Source organism: Pan paniscus, chromosome 15, assembly GCF_029289425.2.
Source record: "Pan paniscus chromosome 15, NHGRI_mPanPan1-v2.0_pri, whole genome shotgun sequence".
NCBI lineage: Eukaryota > Metazoa > Chordata > Mammalia > Primates > Hominidae > Pan > Pan paniscus.
This window is the reverse complement of record NC_073264.2, coordinates 82,268,251-82,291,470: the sequence shown is the minus strand read 5'-3', so window position 1 is coordinate 82,291,470 and position 23,220 is coordinate 82,268,251. Positions and strand designations below refer to the sequence as shown.

The 23,220-nt window shown below is 34.5% G+C and overlaps 1 protein-coding gene and 1 long non-coding RNA gene across 2 annotated transcripts in view; both read left to right on the top strand.

Annotated features, from left to right (window-relative positions):
- Positions 1-6,351, top strand: part of GTF2A1 (general transcription factor IIA subunit 1) — a 45,311-nt gene extending 38,960 nt beyond the window's left edge. The window contains exon 9 of the mRNA XM_003808896.5: positions 1,469-6,351. Coding sequence (XP_003808944.1) covers positions 1,469-1,576 — 108 coding nt within the window. The 3' untranslated portion in view covers positions 1,577-6,351. The remainder of the gene's footprint in view (positions 1-1,468) is intronic.
- A 15,463-nt stretch (positions 6,352-21,814) lies between these two features.
- LOC134728909 (uncharacterized) overlaps positions 21,815-23,220 on the top strand; it is an 85,717-nt gene continuing 84,311 nt past the window's right edge. Inside the window, exon 1 of the long non-coding RNA XR_010109772.1 lies at positions 21,815-23,105. This is a non-coding gene — a long non-coding RNA (uncharacterized LOC134728909). The remainder of the gene's footprint in view (positions 23,106-23,220) is intronic.

Sequence of the window (23,220 nt, the reverse complement as noted above, 5' to 3'; positions counted from 1 at the left end):
GGGGGATCACCTGAGGTCAAGAGTTCAAGACCAGCCTGGCCAGCCTGGTGAAACCCATCTCTACAAAAATACAAAAATTAGCCGGGCGTGATGGTGAGTGCCTGTAATCCCAGCTACTCAGGAGGCTGAGGCAGGAGAATCACTTGAATCTGGGAGGGGGAGGTTGCAGTGAGCCAACATCGTGCCATTGCACTCCAGCCTGGATAACAGAGTGAGACTCTGTCTCAAAGAAAAAAAAGAAAAAGAAAATATCTGTACCTGTTGAGCATTTCTGCATTATTATATGAAACAGACTGATTTAGTAAAAGCGTACTGGACCAAGACTTGAAAATCATGATTGTCACTTAGTAGCAGTATACACTTGGTCAAACCATTGAACCCTATCCAATCTGTCATTTCTTCTTCTGAAAATGAAAGCCTGAACTAGTTGATTTTTTTTTTTTTTTTTTTTAGGTACCTTTAGCTCATAGAATAGGGAGAACCATGGGGCCTTCTTTGCAGAAGATGTGGAACTTGAACATTAAATAATTAGTGTGACTTACTGGGAAAAGGAAGAAAGGTCACTTCAGTTCATTAAGTTTTACAACTCCTCTCCCCCACCAAATCCATGGAATTACAAACAACTAAGGACTATAAGTGAAGGCAAAGATGGGAGTGCCCAGAGCCTACCCTTCAGCTCTTTTTGTTTAACTGTGGATGTACATAGTTTTTGAAATCTGCTGTAAGTGACTGGATGATTAGCATCCTTTAGATGTATTTTTAAAATACTGCTATGTATAAGGTTCCATGGTAGTTAGGTCTTGAGAACTCTATAAGGAGTTTTATTTTGGTAGAAGAAATGAGTCCATAATTGTATTACTTAAAAATAATGTAAGAAATGTCAATGAAAATACCATTGGGAATTTAACAGTGGAAAAGAATAGTTTTAGCTGGTAAGATTTGGGAAAGCTTTGTGGAGGATAGTCTTTTTGAGGTAGACCTTGAAAATATATATGCAAACCTGGTAGAGAGATAAGACATTTTGTAAAGAAATATTTTTTAACTACTTTAATGAACACAAGTACTAAAAGCTATAAAATAGTACTAATTACAGATAAATTTGTTTTTAGACCCACCTAGTGAGTGAGTTTTGTGTGTGGTTTTTTTTTTTTTGGTTGTTCTTTTTGGTGAAATTAAACTTTATTAAGAAACCAATTTTTAGGCCAGGTGCTGTGACTCACGCTTGTAATCCCAACACTTTGGGAGGCTGAGACAGAAGGATCACGTGAGGCCAGGAGCTCGAGCCCAGCCTGCACAACATAGGAGACCCTTCTTCTACAAAAACAAACCAATTTGCAAATACAATACTGTAAATACTGTTTTGTGGGGGGGTGTGTGTGTACGTGTGTGTGTGTATGGGTTTTTTGTTACTTGTTTTCTCTGTTTTCTGATTGTATCTCTCAATTTTTAAAATGTTGTTTTTGTTTAGATACACAGAAGTAAAAACAAATGGAAATTTCATCTCAAGGATGGCATTATGAATCTTAATGGAAGAGATTATATATTTTCCAAAGCCATTGGAGATGCAGAATGGTGAAGAGTTGCTTTTTTTCTTTTATAAATAAAAGAAACTTAAAAAAAATGTAAAGCGGACAGTTTGAAACTTGGGGCATATGCCAACCAAAACTTCATTTCTGCATGTCAGAAAAGCGCAGTAGAAGCAAAGCTACTGGAACAAAGATAGACCTTGACAACATAGACACTACTTACTGGCAAGCCATGGAACTGTAGCAACTGGGGTTGTTGGGTGGGAGGGTTGGGGTTTTGTGTAGGAAAACCATAATTGTTGATTTTAAATACAGGTACCTGCCACCGGTAATTAGCATGTAAAGCTTTGTCTATATTCCTTCCTCCAACTTGGGTTCAATCAGAAGATACTTGTTGGAATGAACTGAAGAAACTTCCCTTTTGATAGATTGAACTGAAACTGCTTATTGTATGTGGTTATATTTGGTAAAAGTTGCGTGTGAGCTTTTTACAAAAGGGTAAGAATTGTGTTGAATTTTAATTCACTTGTATAAGAAAACAATTTAAAACTCTCATAATAGGTCTTAAATATTTTTACTTGCTATTCTCCCTCAGTGATATATACCTCTTCCTTTCCAGCTTTATGAAACATCTATTTAAGATTTAAAGTTATCAGTGATCATAGTTTGGAGATAAAATTTGACCCAGGAATGAATATTTATTTTAATTAGGTTTTCATACTTATTAAATGTAATTAAAGACTTGGGTCTTGTCTGAGTTCAGTGGAATTGAAACCACAACTTTAATTTCCTTACAGAAAAACTTAATTTGTTTCTTTTAGTGCCACACCTTAAAAAGAAACCCCAAACTAGCTCCTCAGGAATATAGTTTTATTTTGCAAGCATACCATCTAGCTGAAATTGTATACACATGAATATATGTAGACTTTTCCTGTTGGGCTGAAGTGTGTGCTTATAAATGTGTTTAGTTTTTAAGCTAAACATTCAGTTAACAGTCTGTGCATTGATTAGCATAGGGCAGGTGGTGAGGACCTGGATTTTTATTAAACAATTTAGTAATTATAAAAGTTTCTTGTGTTTACTAGTAAAGAATTTTAAAAATCTATTATTCTAATTCAACAAGTTTTTAAAATCAACTTTGTAATTTGAGGGGAAAATTTTGGGGGGAAGAGGTGGGTGGGCCACTAAGTTACCTCTCTTTCATTTGGTGGCCCTTCCAGGCCATTGAAAATAAAGACGTTGGCTCCAGTTTGCACATTGGGAAGAAAGCATAGAAATTTGACTTGTATAGTAAAAATAATAGAAATGTAATATGTATGTTAAGAATGCATAGGTCTGTATTCTGTAAGGGGCTCTGAAGAACAATATGGCACTGCTGTGTTCAGTGTGAATTCGCTGCCTGGGAGAACTGCAGGAATGCTTGTCTTCACCATTGTGTTCTTACAACGAATTCAACTTTCCATGGTTTATCTTGACAAAATTTACATGTGTTTAGGTTACTTGTATATTGATATATTTTTTTAATCTTCAGTTTTTGTCTTCCTTTTGCCTTTGCGTTTTCAGAAGTAACACATAAACACTTTTTAAAGTACATTACAGAGAAGAAAACTGTGAGCTATTATATAGTGTTTCTTTTTTAACACAAATCTTTTAACTTTAAAAAAAGGCAAAAATTTTTTTTTCTACTTCCCACCCAGCTTACCACCTTGATCTCTTTAACTTATGTTCTAAACTTTGGTGTTAATGGTGGTGTCTAGCATGCTAGTAGTTAGATTTTATTTAGATGCCATAACTGGTAATACAGCTTTTATTTTGACTATATTAATTTAGTTTTTTGAGGGGAAGTTTGTTTATTCTGCGACTCTCAAAGCACACAGAGATTTTAAAATATATATTATTATTAATAAGACTGAGAGAAGAGGAAATGGGAGGGAGTAACATCACAGAAGTGCTGTTGTTCAACTGTTCTTCAATATAGTTGCTAGTAGGTTTGTATTTACTCAGTAAGGAAGTCAGTGACCTGAACTACCTATAAAAATTCAGCAGTGCTGCAGCGTTGCTTAAGTGAAACCCTTTGGCTATCTAGTAGTTTTTATGCTACTGAAACTTGGATTACTGCATGATATTCAGCTTGTCTTGGGCCCTTTATGTAGGCAAACATTCATATTCATAGTAGTGTTGTATACTGGCCTGTTTTTATAACTTTATTTTTCAAATATTAACAACCACTGCTTTCAGAGTGGTTATTTTGTTATTTTTGAAGCAGGAAATAACCATTTGTATTTGCACCTGCGTATTGCATATGAATTATGGTATACTTGGCAAATGCTTTTCTTTTACCTGTGAAAATTCTGAAAGCTGGTCCAAGCTACATTGCATACCAAATTGTGCTCTTATATGTTATTTGCATCATGTCCTTTTTAATCAAATAGCATGTTTTAGTTTTATTATAGTAGCTTTTGCTGTAAGAATGTCACTTGCTTATCTTTTATTGTACTTGAATTCTTAATCATGCTTTTAACATTGTATTTAACAAATCATTTCGTATTAGGTTCCATTAAAATGTCATTCCTTTGAAAAGGCAAGGGATTTCCACTTTCAGAATTTGAAAATGAAAGTAGCATGTTTATCTAAAGGCAGAAAATAGTTCAGACTTGGTATTATGAAAATAAGTAATGGTTTCTGGAGAGGATTTGTTTAGATTTGCACAGATGGCGATGGCACCTTTTACTTAAATTAACATTAATCAACAGTGCTAAGGAAAATTTACACAAAATTACAAGATAAAACATGGAAATGTGTGCCTTTCAGTATACAAACTCTTGCTTGGTGGCCATTTGGGTAATCAGACCATTTGAATGCCTGAGAGCATGTTTAATTTCTGTGGAGTGCCACATATGGCTAAAACAACTCTTTAATGTGCAATTAATTTCTAGAGTAAAATGTCTGTTATGTGAGGGGGATCTTTATATTGGGCTTTTCTATTTTTTAAATGTTCACATTTCTTTCTGTTAATTAAAATGCCATCATAATGTCACATTTACACTGTTGCCTCTTTTAAAAGCAAAGCCACTTTCTTGTTCTAAGATTACATCAAGACTTGAGCAGTGTGTAGTAATTAAAATGTATGCTTAATGAGCATAATAGATTCTGGTTTTAGGAAATAACATATAGCTTTTATATGAATATTTTCTTTTGCTATAATGAAAATCAAAGATTTTTTTTTTCCTGGCTTTTATGGAGGAATGAAAAGAGTTGTCTCCCTCTAAGAGTAATTTTTGATTCTCATAGCAATAATGTCACCATTCTTATCAGAGGGTAAATACCCCTTGTATAGGAAAACAGACATAATTTCCCCTTGGGAGTTCTCTTTATGACTTAGCATTTTCTTCTACTTGAGAAAATTCCTGTTTTTCCGATTATTTCATCTTGAACTTTTTTTTAAGCTTTTGTGCAATGTAATAGTTTGTTGATCCATCTTTGTACATTTTCATTTTATTTCATGTCTTTCTCTCACCTACCTGTCAGAATCAGCTATAGCAGATTTTGAATTCTTTAGTTAAAAAATAGTTGCTTTACTTGTTTCCTCATGAGTTTGTTAAATAGCTTTGCATTTTAGTCCTCTATTATGCTATGAAAATTATTACGAAGTTTAATATTGTTCCCTTTTTAAGCCTGCCTTACTCTTGTCTTTTGTCATTGTCTATGGTTTAATGAAGAACACACCAAACTAACATTTTTGTTTATTTTGAGGAACAAAAAAACTTTTTCTCTTCTCTTTTAAGGGAAGTTACTACACATTGAGTTAGTAACTACTCTTTCAGTCAAGGTTCCTTAATCAGTCCAGTCTACATCAGGACTATGACTTGGGGGGTGGGGCTAATCCTTTTTGCTGTTCTGAGCTACTATTGTCAACTGCTGTTGTACATACTGTTATGTGTAATGGCGTAAATATATTTATTATGTTTGTAAAATTCATTGCAGATCAAGGTTGCTCTTCTGTGATATATGGGATATTATGTTTTAAAGACCATCTTGGAATACAATTAGAGAACTTAGTATTTTGATGTACTAAGACCTATTTTAAGTTTAATATTCTACTTTGCAAAAACTTTAATTAAAGATGTTATTTAAAAAAAATGTTGCTTGCTTTGCTTACTAGTATATGGCATTGTTATAGATAATTGATTAAAATACAATTTAGAAAGGAAAATGCTTTACATTGTTAATGAGAATTCCATTTAACAACAAAAAGATGCTAAATTCTGTACCTTAAAGATAAGTAGATTGAGATGTCAATTTGAATTAGTAAACTGTGTTACAAATTATTAATACTAGCTTTTAAAAAGTTGTATTTTCCAGGCACACAGGAATTTAGGTTGGGCGAATTCACACTAACAAATTATAACTAAAAATTGGTATAATTAACATTGTTTTTCAAAATAAAGATTACTCCTTGTGAAATATTAATAATTAACATATTGTATTAAATAAGTATTTCTACTCCAAAGTATAGATTACTTAGGATAAAAACATTGTTATTTCTCTGTTTAGTCAAACCACTTCCTCTTAGTTCAGAGGTTATAAATAATTGCATATTAGGAGAATTGGATTACTGAGGTTTGTATTGCGTATTGAATATATTTTGTGTTATTTTAGAAGATAATAATTAGCAGGTATTTTAATTTTATAGTTAATTCAGCTGAATCATTAAGAAGCTCGCCTTTTTGTATTTTTTTATCCTGTTAACAGACTATCTAGAAAACATGCAAATTTTAACTATTAACATAATCATAATAAAGATATCTTATTTATTGCCAGCAAATCTTGTATTTTGCAGTTTAATTCAAGCCCCTACTTTGATTAAGCTTAAGCTTTTGGCTTTTGTTTCTCCAGCTGTAAAATGACAAGATTTTGAGGATGAAATGAGGTGTGATGCATGTAAAGCTCTTAGGCTGGTGCCTGGTACACAGTCAGCACTCAGATGTCACAATTATATGCTTAATTTCATACTTATTTGCATAATTTAAAATTATTCGTGAACTGGAAAAAATTAATGGTCAAAAATAGCAAAAACAAATTGAGAGCCAGTGAAAGAGTTCATTATAACCAAACAATCCTGGGAGGGTAAGTTGGTGAAACAATGCATCTGGCTACAGCAGAAAGTGTCAGAGGGAAGAAAATTGAGTGCTGGGTATGGGAGAGGGATAATCAAACAGTGGGAGGGCCTTTAAGCTCCCTCTCTCCCCCCGCCAAAAAAATCCTAAATTATATGTCTAAATAAGTTGAATTTTCTCAAAGCTAAAACTATGATAGAACTATCATTTTAAAAATGGACTTTTCCAAATATGAATGGAGTCTGTCCAGTTCATTTAAGGAGCAAAACAGAGTTGTCAAACATTGAAGATACGGATACATCACTCTGATTCTCACAATGTCTCCTCCACTTTGAAAAAGAGTACATTGACTTCTCTGTGTTGACAGAACCTCCATGCTAATGATGCATAGGTTAGGGTGGCATTGCTGAGTGGGGCAAATAGGGCCAGGAAAACTAAAGTTCACCCAGGTTATTTGCAAGAGATGAAGAGAGTAAAGCTTTTTTTGTTTTTAGAGACAAGAGTCTCGCTCTGTTGCCCAGGCTGGAGTGCAGCGGCACCATCTCAGCTCACTGCAAGCTCCGCCTCCCGGGTTCACACCATTCTTCCGGCTCAGCCTCCCACGTTAACTGGGACTACAGGTTCCCGCCACCACGCCTTCCTAATTTTGTTTTTGTATTTTTAGTAGAGACGGGGTTTCATCATGTTAGGATGGTCTCGATCTCCTGACCTCATGATCCACCCGCATTGGCCTCCCAAAGTGCTAGGATTACAGGCGTGAGCCACTGCGCCTGGCTGAGAGTAAAGCTCTTTAGAGCTGTTTACTTTCAGCAGGGATGTACAAGGGACATTTGTTGTTTTGGCTTCTCAGTGTCAGAATACCCTTCCTATTTTGCTTCATGCCAAGAAGAATGGAGGGTAATATATACCTCTTTATGGAAGTAAAATAGCAAGTAAGAAGTCACCTGTCACTGGATCCAGAAACAGGGACCAAAATCTGAGGTGGTCAGACTGATGTTTACACTCAGGACTTTGAGTCTTAAGAGCATGAAACAAAGTTGCAGAATCAGTCAGAGGTCCTATATATGTTCAGGTCTGGTGGTGTGATATTGACTGGGGCAAGAGTGCTATTGGCAACCTCCTAAGCAGACTTTGGCTGCAAACTACTGTACCCTTCCAATCCCTTTTCTGCTTAAAATAAGTCTGTTTCTGTTGTTTGCAACCAAGAAAGAAAAGCATTATTCATGCAAAGTGTGTCTTAAGATATCACCTTCCCCTTGTAGGAGTCTTTTGCCTTCCCAATTAGCCCCTTCTTCCCATTAGACATTCAATATCCTATTCAAAAATCTTCAGTGAATTACCAAAATAGCAATACTTGTAATACCAGCATCACAATTGTGGTTGGCTGATTATCTTCGAACATAAAGGAGTTTGTTACATTTAAGCCCATTATATTTTGTATCATTCATGTATTCCGCAAATACTTGAATACCTACTATGTGTACCATGACAACTAAACCCATATTCAAACTCCCTACAGTCTTGATGAAGTGACTGATTGGTAGAATTGGCAGAGTCCCTTCAAGATTCTTCATCCCTTGCATAGCATCTCTCTCTGGGGGCCAATCGGCCTCAGTGGATGAGGCCACTGGAGGTCCATTTGTAGGAGTTGAAAGAGCACAGAGACTCCAAAGTCCTTGACATCTTCCTGAACTTGTTCTAGCACAAATCTGCTCTGATCAACTTTCCAAGACTTCCTCTCCTTCTTGGTGTGAAATGTATAAGGACCCTGTGCTCTATCTTGAGATGGCACTCAGCTTTTAAGTTCTATGTTATAAAGAGGGTGTGTGATATATATACTTAGTGTTATTTTCATGTTCTTAAAGCCTCCTTTTTGACATGCTCCATGTGTTCTGGAGCCTTTCCATAGAATTCGTCTCCCACAACCAAGAGTTCCTGTTCTCAGGGAGGGTATTAAAGGTAGAAGAAGGACACTGAAAGATTTTACAGACACAGCTTTTGTGGAGCAGAGAGAAGTGTTTGGAAATACTGGTTTTGAAGTATGCAGCAAGTATGAAGAAAACAGGGATGGGGACTCGGAATAAATACTTCTTGAGTGACAAATGCATTGCCTGTTTTTTCAAATACAGTAGCCTTGAGGGTGGTTATTTTTATCTTCATTTTACAGATGAGTTGATGGAGCTTTGTGGAGGCCAAGTAATTTGCCTAAGGCCACACAGCGAGACCATAGTTTGAAGCTAGGGCAGATTGGCAGAGTGAGGTCAAGATACTCCATCCCTAGCTTAGGATGGGATGGGTCTTTTCGTCACCTCAGTTTCCAGGAACAAATGGTTTCCATCTTAGCTACACCTGTTAATAAGAGGCTGTGGCCTTGCAGCCAACCTGGTCTCTTGTTTCTGTTCAGAGGAGATATTCTGGGGACAGTTCTTCACTCTCCACTGTCTGTACTCACCACTCTGAAAAGACAGAGAGACAAATAAAAACACTGGCTGGGACCATGACAGCAAAGTCCTTCTGAAGAGTCATTCAGTGAAGACTTGGGGGTTGGCAAAGTAGTCAGTTCTGTTTTTGCCCTCTCCTAATAGTTCAATGAGTTAAAGGAAAAGAATGTTTTCACAGAAAAAAAAAAAAAGTATGTTTGTTTGCTTGAAGGAGATCTGTCTAGCCTTACCTCATATCACTTCCCTTCTGGTGAATCTGATGGTGAAATAAGTTTATTCCTAAGAGAGCTCCCTAATGCAATTAAAGTGGGCGTGGCTTCTGCGGGTTTCATGGCAGGATGCATCAGGAATATAGAAACTTGGAGACAAATGTCCTGTGGTTATTGTTATGGTCTGAATGTTTCTACATCCCCAAATTCATATGCTGCAATTCTAACCCAAGGTGATGGTATTAGACGGGGTGTCTTTCGGCAGTGAGGGCATAATGCACTTAGGAAGAGACTCAGAGAACTAGCTAGCCCTTTCCACCATGTGAGAGTGCAACAAGGAACAGACTCTCACCAGACACCAAGTCTGCTGGCCCCTTGATCTGGGACTTCTCAGTCTCCAGAACTCTGAGACATAAATGCCAATTGTTTAGAAACTACCAATTTCATGGTATTTTGTTACAGCAACCTGAACAGACTAAGACAGTTACTGAAAAACCCCACTTTAAATATGTGAGCATGGGAGCCCACATTGCTGGACAGCCTCATGGTAAAGCTATCAAATCCTGCTCTTGGCATATTTTGCAGTAGTGTTGTGCCCAGGGAGGGGGGCAGTCAGTCCTGGGGGACGGGCAATGAGGTGAACTGCTGGCCGAGAACATAAACACAATCATTAAATTGATTACATGTAGTGTGCTTTTTATTATTACCATGTGCCAGCAATCCTAAACTATGTCAATGATAGAACACCTTCCCATAAGAAATAATTTTTTGTTCTAACTGGTCTAATTGTTACAGTTAGTGTTACAGTTAGTGTTGAGAGTGTTTTTCCATTTTTTTTTTTTACTGTGATAAAATATGATTACCATTTTAGCCATGGTTAAGTGTACAGTTCAGTGGCATGAAACACATTAATGTTTAGTTTTAATAAAATATTTGTTAGCTTCATTTTTTTTTTACATTTCACACACATGAATAAGCCAATCACAAAAAGATAAATACTACACAATTCCACTTAAATGAGGTTATCTACAGTGATCAAATTCTTAGAAACAAAAAGTAGAATGGTGGTTACTCCGGACTGGAGGAAGCAGGAAATGAGAAATTGTTCAGTGGATACAGATTGAGTTTTGCAAGATGAAAAAGTTCTAGAGATCTGTTGTACAACTATGTGAATGATCTTTACTAAACTGTACTGTTAAAATTGGCTAAGATGGTAAATTTTATGTTGTGTGTGTGTGTTTTGTTTTTACTACAGTAGTAAAAAAAGAAAAGCTTATTATTATTATTTTTTGAGACATCATCTTGCTCTGTTGCCCAGACTGCAATGTAGTGGCATGATCATAGCTCACTGCAGCCTCAACCTTCTGGGCTCAAGTGATACTCCTTCCTCAGCCTCCAGAGTAGCTGGGACTACTTCCTCAGTCCCAGAGTAGCTGGGACTACAAGTACATGTCACGATGCCTGGCTAATTCTTTATTTGTTAGTAGAGATTAGGTCTTGCTATGTTGCCCAGGCTAGTCTCAAACTCCTGGGGTCAAGCGATCCTTCCACCTTGGCCTCCAAAGGTATTGGGATTACAGGCGTGAGCCACTGTGCCTGGCCTACATATTTTTTAGTGAACATTGTGTTCAGTGTGGAAGTTAATTCAGACAACTCCCAGTTATATAGTCAGACCCCAACATGGCACAGCCACATTAGTTTGTTTCTAGAGTAGATTCTTGTAGGTTTAGAATTGTTTCTACTCACTTAGGGCTCAGCTCATGCCTCCAACTTTTGTGGTAGTGTCTATTTCTGTGTTTAAGCAGTAGAATAAAAAGGAAGAGTTAGAGCACAATGGCTGTAAGGAAAGAAACAAAATTTAGTTCTTCAATTACATCCTTCTGTGTGACCACTGGGAATTTTTATTTCTGCTTAATAATGAAACAATGAAACGTGTGGACTGTGAAGTGCAATCATTTTGTTTGGTAAATGCAAATTTTAGTCCATACTTGAAATACATTCTTTCATTTTATGATTATTACTGAAAATCATTGTGTCATATAAGAGAGGAAGACGTGTTAAGAAATGAAATGTTCTGGATGTCAAATATGCTAAAAACTAGAAATCAGACAATCAGAATCAGATCCTATTCTTTTTTTGTTTGTTTCAGACAGAGTCTCGCTCTGTTACCCAGGCTGCAGTGCAGTGGCGCCATCTAGATTCACTGAAACCTTTGCCTGAAACCTCCACCTCCTGAGTTCAAGTGATTCTCCTGGCTCAGCCTCCAGAGTAGTTGGGATTAGAGGTGTCCACCACCATGCCCGGCTAATTTTTGTATTTTCAGTAGAGACAGGTTTTCACCATGTTGGCCAGGCTGGTCTCGAACTCCTGACCTCAAGTGATCCACCCACCTCGGCCTCCCAAAGTGCTGGGATTACAGGTATGAGCCACCATGCCTGGCCAGATCGTATTCTTTAATTATTTGAAAACAAACATTTTATTAACTACAGAAATACTGGCATGCTGGAGAAAGCATGGGCTTCAGAATTGGATAGACTTGAATTTGAATTCAGGCTCCACTCTCTCCTCAGCAGACCTTGGACAAGGCATTTAAGCCCTTTGTCTGTTAAACAAGAGTAACAGTACCTCCCTTGTAAGGATGTTTTTGCCATGAATAAGGAGTGCAGAGCACATAGCACAGGTTTAAGCACAGAGCAGGCATGACGTAGGCTAGTGCATTAGTTTCCTATGGTTGCCATAACAAATGACCACAAACTGAGTGACTTAAAACAGAATAAATTTTGGCTCTTTGTCTTCTCTTCACTACTTGGTTCTGAGAACTGGTTAGACTTTAGAAGCTGCTCAATTTCAGTATTTTCTTGCCCCTAGGTCTTAGTAATAGAAATAAAGTATATCAACGGGAATGGCTTCACTGCGTATGAGGAGGTCTTTTTTTCTGATGAACCCTGGACTTAAGGGAACACATGGGGAGAAGGTGAGAACTCTGGAGGGAGATGCTGTCCCTAAGCGAGGAAATTTAAGGGAAAGGAATAGATCCCTGACAAGTTATAAGCATATTCAAGAAAAGGATGAATTAGAGTGAGAAGCCAGGTGGCCCAGTCAAGTGCTAAGTGGAGAGATAAGGACTTCACCTCTCTTGTATGAATTTTGCTGAACATTTTGCTGCCTTTTGCTAAGTTTTTCTTTTGAGCTTTAAAGTACCCATTATGAATCGTTCTGACTCTGGCCTTGGCAGAAAAGGTTTTGTTTTGCAACCAGCCAGGCACAACTAACCCTACTGTTATCATTGCTATTTCTTTTCATAAAGGAGTAGAATAAGGAAGCCAGCCACAGCTCTGTGATTTGGCATAAGATTTCAATTTGCCTCTCATCTGGACCTGGACATTGGGAGGAGGAGTGGGGTTGTCGGAAAGGGAGGAAGGGTCATAGTCATTGCCAGTGCTATTGATGATCTGATCTGGAACAAAGGATCTTTTTCAGAGTGGGTCTGGGGTGGGAGAAAGAAAAGTTACCCTCCATTGACCATCAACCTTGTTCCTTGTTGCTTAATGAGGAGTGAAAGAAAGGGAACCGTGGCAGGACCTCTCAAACAGCATGCAGCTGCTCTGAAACAGGGAGTAGACTTGTAGCTGTCCTCTCTCAAGCTCAATTTTTGAACTGCACTCCAGGATGGTAGGGCCAAATGCCATGGCTGTTGCTTGGTGTTGCTATACTTTAGTCTTTCATGTGGCAGAGAGAAGCAGAAAGCTTGGGAGTTACCTGTGTGAAGCACCTACTCATAGTCAGGACTCTTAGTTGAATGGTACAGGAACCCAACTCAATCTGGCTCTAGCAAAAATAGAAATGTAGTGACTCATTGAACTGTGATACCAGCTTCAAGCAATACTAGAAACCAGGTTTAACTGAAGGTATCAAAGTGCTCTTTCTAGCTTCATCTCTTAGCCCAACTTCACTTTAAGTTTTAATTTCACGTTTGTCTATCCTTGACAGACTCCTTATGCTTCAAAAGAAGATGGTGGCTACCCATGGCCCTACATACATATCCTTAAAGTTTGTGAGCCAAGATAATTTCTTATTTTAATTTTCTATTTTGAAACTTTTGTAGAAGTGCACCAATTGACCTGGCTGGGACCTGTGCACAATCCTTGGACTAATCACTGTATTCAAAAGAATGTAGGTTCATAATTGTATTAGTCCATTATCACACTGCTATAAAGAACTACCTGAGACTGAGTAATTTATAAAGAAAGGAGATTTAATTGACCCACAGTTCTGCATGGCTGGGGAGGCCTCAGGAAACTTACAATCGAGCAAGGCACATCTTACTGTGGTGGAGAAGGAGAACGCAAGAGCAAAATGGGGAGTGCCACACTGATTTTATTTTATTATTTATTTTTAAGTTCCTGGGTACATGTGCAGGATGTGCAGGTTTATTACATAGGTAAACGTGTGCTATGGTGGTTTGCTGCACCTATCAACCCATTGCCTAGGTATTAAGCCTAGCATGCATTAGCTCTTTTCCCTAATGCTCTCCCTCCCACCTTCCCCCAGCAGGCCCCAGTGTGTGTTGTTCCCTTTCCTATGTCTGTGTTCTCATTGTTCAGCTCCCTCTTATAAGTGAGACTATGCGGTGTTTGGTTTTCTGTTCCCACATTAGTTTGCTGAGGATAATGGCTTCCAGCTCCATCCATGTCCCTGCAAAGGACATGATCTCGTTCCTTTTTATGGCTGCATAGTATTCTATGGTATATATATACCACATTTGCTTTATCCGGGCAATCATTGATGGGCATTTGGGTTGATAGTGCCATACTTTTAAACCATCAGATCTCGTGAGAACTCACTCACTATCATGAGAAAAGCAAGGGGGAAATCTGCCCCCATGATCCCATCACCTCCCACCAGGCCCCTCTCCTGACACATGGGGATTACAATTACATATGAGACTTGGGTGGGGACATAGAGCCAAACCATATCAAGAATTGTCCCAAGTTGGGTCACATGCTTACCTCTACCCAAAGAAGGCAGGGTACACACCATTATTGTCAACTTGATGAGGACCACATCAGGGAAAGAACATGTAAAGCAAAAGTAGTTGCAGTTTCTTTTATTCGTTCATTGATTCATTTGCTAATTCAGTGTATCCAAATAACCAAGAGCCTACAATGTGACAGACACTATTCCAGGTGCTAGGGATATGGTGGAGAGCATAATGGACCAAGCCCCTGCTCTCACAGAGCTTACATTCTAGTTGGGAAAGATAAATGATTAGTAAGTAGAAATTTAAAATTAAATAAGTAGATAAATACGTAAATGATAAGTGCAATTGAGACCAGAAAAGGACAATGAAATATACAGTGTCCAGGGGAGTGAGTGCTACTCCAGGAAATGTGGCTGAGGAAGTCTTTTCCGAGGAGATAACATTTAAGCTGAAACTTAAATGATGAGCAGGAGGTCTCATACAGAATAAAGAGACAGAGGAGGGGCAAATTCTCTCTCTCATCTCAAGCTAAAATATCCATCTTCTGCCCCTGAACATCAAAGCTCCCAGTTCTTGAGCCTTCAGACTCTGGGAATTATGCCATTGGTTTATCCAGTTTTCAGGCTTCTGGACTCAGACTCAATTCCACCATTATCTTTCCTGGTTCTCCAGCTTGCAGACAACATATTGTGAGACTTCTCAGTCCCCATAATTGCATGAGCCAATTTTCATAATAAACCTATTATCTTTCTCTCCCTCTTTCTGTCCATATATATAATTGATCCAGTGGCTGGACCAATTTACATTTCTCCCAACGGTGTATAACTGTACCTTTTCTCCACAGCTTCACCAACGTCTGTTATTTTTTGACTTCTTTTTATTTATTTATTTTTATTGATCATTCTTGGGTGTTTCTCGCAGAGGGGGATTTGGCAGGGTCACAGGACAATAGTGGAGGGAAGGTCAGCAGATAAACAAGTGAACAAAGGTCTCTGGTTTTCCTAGGCAGAGGACCCTGCGGCCTTCCGCAGCTTTTGTGTCCCTGGGTACTTGAGATTAGGGAGTGGTGATGACTCTTAAGGAGCATGCTGCCTTCAAGCATCTGTCTAAAAAAGTACATCTTGCACCGCCCTTAATCCATTCAACCCTGAGTGGATACAGCACATGTTTCAGAGAGCACAGGGTTGGGGGTAAGGTCATAGATCAACAGGATCCCAAGGCAGAAGAATTTTTCTTAGTACAGAACAAAATGAAAAGTCTCCCATGTCTACCTCTTTCTACACAGACACGGCAACCATCCGATTTCTCAATCTTTTCCCCACCTTTCCCCCCTTTCTATTCCACAAAACCGCCATTGTCATCATGGCCCGTTCTCAATGAGCTGTTGGGTACACCTCCCAGACGGGGTGGTGGCCGGGCAGAGGGGCTCCTCACTTCCCAGACGGGGCGGCTGGCCGGGTGGGGGGCTGACCCCCCCACCTCCCTCCCAGACGGGGCGGCTCGCCGGGCGGGGGGCTGACCCCCCCACCTCCCTCCCGGACGGGGCGGCTGGCCGGGCGGGGGGCTGACCCCCCCACCTCCCTCCCGGACGGGGCGGCTGCCCGGGCAGAGGGGCTCCTCACTTCCCAGTAGGGGTGGCCGGGCAGAGGCGCCCCTCACCTTCTGGACGGGGCAGCTGGCCGGGCGGGGGGCTGACCCCCCCACCTCCCTCCCAGACGGGGCGGCTGGCCGGGCGGGGGCTGACCCCCCCACCTCCCTCCCGGACGGGGTGGCTGGCCGGGCGGGGGGCTGACCCCCCCCCACCTCCCTCCCGGACGAGGTGGCTGCCGGGCGGAGACGCTCCTCACTTCCCAGACGGGGTGGCTGCTGGGCGGAGGGTCTCCTCACTTCTCAGATGGGGCGGTTGCCAGGCAGAGGGTCTCCTCACTTCTCAGACGGGGCGGCCGGGCAGAGACGCTCCTCACATCCCGGATGGGGCGGCAGGGCAGAGGTGCTCCCCACATCTCAGACAATGGGCGGCCGGGCAGAGACGCTCCTCACTTCCCAGATGTGATGGCGGCCGGGAAGAGGCGCTCCTCACTTCCTACATTTTTTGACTTCTTAACAAAAGCCATTCCGAGTGTTGTGAGGCAATATCTCATTGTGGTTTTTATTTGCATTTCTCTGCTGATTAGTGATGATGAGCACTTTTCATATGTGCACTGGCCTCTTGTTAATCTTTTGAGAAATGTCCATGTCCTTTGCCCACCTTTTAATGGGGTTGTTTGGGTTTTTTTTGCTTATTAAGATCCATATATGTATATTCTGTTAGTTTTGTTTCTCTGAGAACCCTGACTAATAAAGACCTGAAAATCTACATCTTTAAAATCAACAACAAAAAAAGTCCTGGGTTAAGCAACAGATTACTCATAACTGAAAAAAGAATTAGTGAACTGAGAGTAGTCCTAAGGAAATTACCTAAAATACAGCACAAATAACTAAAGATGTAAGAAATAGGAGAGATTGCTGCATGGTGATTATAGTGAGGAAGGCAATCACACATTAATTAGGAGTTCCCATAGAAAAAGGTGAAAGAAAGGCAATATTTGAAGAGATATTCATCATGATTTTTCTTTTTACGTTTTCAACTTTTATTTTAGGATCATCAGCTTCATGTACAGGGTTGTTACAGAGGTATTATATTGTGTGATGCTGAGATTTGTGGTATGAATGAAGCCATCACCCTGGTAATGAGCAGCATATCCAATAGGTAGTTTTTCAACCCATGCCCCGTCCTTCTCTCCCCATTCTAGTAATCCCCAGTGTCTGTTGTTCCCATTTTATGTTCATGTGTACCCAATGTTTAGCTCCCACTTATAAGTGAGAAAACGTGGTATTTGGTTTTCTGCTTCTGCCTTAGTTCACAGGATTTCTTTCTTTTTTTTTTTTTTTTCGAGACGGAGTCTCGCTCTGTCACCCAGGCTGGAGTGCGGTGATGCCATCTCGGCTCACTGCAAGCTCCGCCTCCCGAGTTCACGCCTTTCTCCTGCCTCAGCCTCCGGAGTAGCTGGGACTACAGGCACTTGCCACCACACCCAGCTAATTTTTTTGTATTTTTAGTAGAGACGGAGTTTCACTGTGTTAGCCAGGATGGTCTCAATCTCCTGAACTCGTCATCCACCCGCCTCGGCCTCTCAAAGTGCTGGGATTACAGGAGTGAGCCACCGCGCCCGGCCGGATTTCATTCTTTTTTAACACGGCATTGTATTCCATGGTGTATATGTACCACATTTTCTTTATCCAGTCCACTGTTGGTGGGCACCTGGGTTGATTCCATGTTTTTTCTATTGTGTGTTGTGCCGCAGTGAACACATAGGTATCCTTTTGGTAAAACAGTTTGTTTTTCTTTGCATATACACCAAGTAATGGGATTGCTAGGTTGACTGGTACCTCAGCTTTTAGTTGTTGTTGTTTTTTTTTTTTAACTTTTAGTTCTTTGAGAAATCTCCAAACTGCTATCTGCAGTGGCTGGGCCAATCTACATTCCCTCCAAGAGTATATAAATGTCCCTTCCCTGGCGCCCCCAACAGCTTCGCCAACATCTGTTATTTTTTGACTTTTTAACAAAAGCTATTCTGACTTTTGTGAGATGGTATCTCATTGTGGTTTTGATTTGCATTTCTCTGATGATTAATGATAACCACTTTTTCATATGTTTCTTGGCTGCTTGTAAGTCTTCTTTTGAGAAGTTTCTGTTCATGTCCTTGCCCACATTCTAATGAGCTTATTTGTTTTTTGTTTGTTCGATTGTTTAAATTCCTTATAGATTCCGGATATTTGACCTTGGTCAGATGCATAGTTTACAAATATTTTCTCCCATTTTGTAGGTTATCTGTTTACATTTTTGGTAGTTCCTCTTGTTGTGCAGAAGTTCTTTAGTGTAATTAAGTCTCACCAACATTTGTTTTTGTTGCAATTGCTTTTGGGGACTTAGCCACACATTCTTTGCCAAGGCCAATGTCAACAAGGGTATTTCCTAGGTTTTCTTGTAGGATGTTTTTATAGGATTTTGAGGTCTAACATTTAAATCTTTTTAATTTTTGTATATAGTGATAGGTAGGAGTCCAGTTTCATTCTTCTGCATATGGATAGCCAGTATCCCAGCATTTATATTATTTACATTATATTAATAATATATTATATATTATCATATTATATTATATATTATTATATTATATTATATATAATATATATCTATTATTATATTTATATAATATAATATATATATTATATATATAATATATATATTATATATATAATATATATCTATTAATATATTTATATAATATAATATATATATTATATATATGATATATATCTATTAATATATTATATTGTATAATATAATATCTATATTATATTGTATAATATAATATCTATATTATATTGTATAATATAATATCTATATTATATTGTATAATATAATATCTATATTATATTGTATAATATAATATCTATATTATATTATACAATATAATATCGATATTATATTATACAATATAATATCGATATTATATATTGTATAATATAATATCTATGTTATATTGTATATAATATAATATCTATAATATTAATATATATAATATTATATATGATATATCATATAATATCTATATTATATGATATATCATATAATATCTATATTATAATATAGATATTATATATGATATATCATATAATATGGATATTATATGATATATCATATATAATATCTATATTATATGATATATCATATATAATATCTATATTATATGATATACAATATATAATATCTATATTATATATGATATATAATATCTATATTATATTATATACGATATATAATATCTATATTATATATGATATATAATATCTATATTATATATTAATAATATATTATATATTATTAATATATAATATCTAATATATAATATAATATTATTATATAATATATATTATTATTTATTATAATATTGTAATATAATATAAGATATATTATATTATATTATTATTATATATTATTTATATAATTATATAATAATAATATAATATATATTATAACAAATTATATAAAATATATTATTATATATTCTATAATATATAATATAATATAATATATTATGTTATATATTATATATAAAATATATAATATATAATAATATATAATATGATATATTATATTACATATTATATATAAAATATATAATACATAATATATAATATAATATATTATATTATATATTATATATAAAATATATAATATATAATAATATATAATAATATATTATATATTATATAATATATAATAATATATTATATATTATATAATATATAATAATATATTATATATTATATAATATATAATAATATATTATATATTATATAATATATAATAATATATTATATATTATATAATATATAATAATATATTATATATTATATAATATATAATAATATATTATATATTATATAATATATAATAATATATATTAACAATATATAATATATAATATATAATATATAATATATATTATTAATGTATAATATAATAATAATATATAATATATATTATAAATAATATATAATATATTAATATATAATATATATTATATATAATATTATATAAGATATTACTAATATATACTATATACTATATACTATATTATATATAATATATAATATAGTATATATACTATATACTATATACTATACTATATATAATATATAATATAGTACATTATATATAATATATAATATAGTACATTATATATAATATATAATATAGTACATTATATATTATATATAATATAATTATATATAATATAGTATATCATATATTATATATAATATAGTATATCATATATTATATATAATATAGTATATCATATATTATATATAATATAGTATATTATATATAATATAGTATATTATATATAATATAGTATATTATATATAATATAGTATATTATATATAATATAGTATATTATATATCATATAGTATATTATATATAATATAGTATATTATATATCATATAGTATATTATATATCATATAGTATATTATATATCATATAGTATATTATATATCATATAGTATATTATATATCATATAGTATATTATATATCATATAGTATATTATATATAATATAGTATATTATATATCATATAGTATATTATATATCATATAGTATATTATATATCATATACTATATTATATATAATATAGTATATTATATATAATATAGTATATTATATATAATATAGTATATTATATATAATATAGTATATTATATATAATATAGTATATTATATATAATATAGTATATTATATATAATATAGTATATTATATATAATATAGTATATTATATATAATATAGTATATTATATAATATAGTATATTATATATAATATAGTATATTATATAATATAGTATATTATATATAATATAGTATATTATATAATATAGTACATTATATAGTATATATAATATAGTATATTATATAGTATATATAATATAGTATATTATATAGTATATATAATATATATTATATAGTATATATAATATATATTATATAGTATATATAATATATATTATATAGTATATATAATATATATTATATAGTATATATGATATATAATATATAGTATATATGATATAATATATAATATATAGTATATATATGATATATTATATATTTAATATATAATAAAATATATAATATATATTAATATATATTATTTATAATATATTATGATAAATATATAATAATATAATTAATATATAATATATTATTTATAATATTTATAATATGTTATATAATAATATTTATAATGTATTATATATCATATATTATTTATAGTATTTATAATATATATCATATATTATTTATAGTATTTATAATATATATCATATATTATTTATAGTATTTATAATATATATCATATATTATTTATAGTATTTATAGTATATATCATATATGATTTATAGTATTTATAGTATATATCATATATTATTTATGGTATTTATAGTATATATCATATATTATTTATAGTATTTATAGTATATATCATATTATTTATAGTATTTATAATATATTATATATCATATTATTTATAGTATTTGTAATATATTATATAGCACATATTATTTATAGTATTATAATATATTATATATCATATTTATAATATTTATAATATATTATATATCATATATATTATTTATATTATGAATAATATACATTTATATTATAAATAATATATATTATTTATAATATAAAGAATATATTATATATTATTAATATAATAATATAGAATATAATATATAATAATTATTAATTATATTAATTATAATAATATATAATTATATTATATTAATACTATAATATAATATAATCAGATATCATATACTATTATTTATATTGTAATAGCCAGTATCCCACTATTTATTGAAAGAGAGTCTTTTCCTCATTGCTTATTTTTTTGAGTTTGTTGAAGATCCGGTGGTTGTGTGTGGCTTTATTTCTGGGTTCTCTATTCTGTTCCTTTGGTCTATGTGTCTGTTTTTGTACTAATGTCATGCTGTTTTGGTTACTGTATCCTTGTAGTATAGTTTGAAGTCAAGCAATGTGATGCCTTTGGTTTTGTTCTTTTTGCTTAGGATTGCTTTGGCTATTCAGGCTCTTTTTTGGTTCCATATAAATCTTAGATAGTTTTTTCTAATTTTGTGAAAAATGATATTGGTAGTTTGATAGAAATAACATTGAATCTGTAAATTGCTTTGGGCAGTATGGCCATTTTAATAATATTGATTGTTCCAACCCCTGAACATGGAATGTTTTTCCATTTATTTGTGTCATCTCTGATTTCTTTCAGCAGTATTTTGTAGTTCTCCTTGTAGAGATCTTTCAGCTCCTTGGGTAGATTTATTCCTAGGCATTTCTTTTTTGTGTGTGGCTATTGTAAATGAGATTGTGTTCTTGATTTGGTTCTCAGCTAGAATGTTATTGGTATATAAATGCTACTAATTTTTGTGCATTGATTATGTGTTCTGAAACCGTACTGAAGTTGTTTATCAGTTCCAGGGGCCTTTTGGCAGAGTCTTTAGGGTTTTCTAGGTATAGAATCATATCGTTAGTGAAGAGAAATAGTTTGGCTTTTTATTCTCCTATTTGGATGCCTTGTATTTTTTTTCTCTTGCCTGATTGCTCTGCTTAGGACTTCCAAAACTATGTTGAATAGGTGTTTGAGAGTGGGCATCCTTATCTTATGCTGGTTCTCAAGGGGAATGCCTTCAGCTTTTGCCTGTTCAGTATAATGTTGGCTGTGGATTATGTTCATTTGATGCTAAGTTTGTTGAGGAGGTTTTTTTTTTATCATGAAGGGATATTGAATTTTATCAGAAGCTTTGTTTCCCTCTATTTAGGTGATCATATGGTTTTATGTGGTGAATCACATTTATTGATTTGCATGTGTTGAAACAGCCTTGCATCTCAGAAGTAAAGCCTACTTTGTGGTGGTGAATTAACTTTTGATGTGCTGGTGGATATGGTTTACTAGTATTTTGCTGAGAATTTTTGTTTCTCTGTTCATCAGGAATATTGGCCTGAAGTTACTTTTTTTGTTGTTGGATCTGTGCCAGATTTTGGTATCAGGATGATGCTGACTTTGTAGAATAAGTTAAGGAGGAGGCCCTTCTCAATTTTTTGGAATAGTTTCAATAGGATTGGTACCAGTTCTTTGTACAGTTGGTAGAATTCAGTTGTGAATCCATCTAATCCAGGGCTTTTTGTTTTTGTTTATTTTTGTTAGTAGGTACTTTTTTTTTTTTTTTTTTTTTTTTTTTTTTGTGGCTTAAACAACAGACGTTTATTGGCTCACAGTTCTAGAGGCTGAAAGTCCAAGGGCAAGGTGCCCGCAGGTTGGTTTC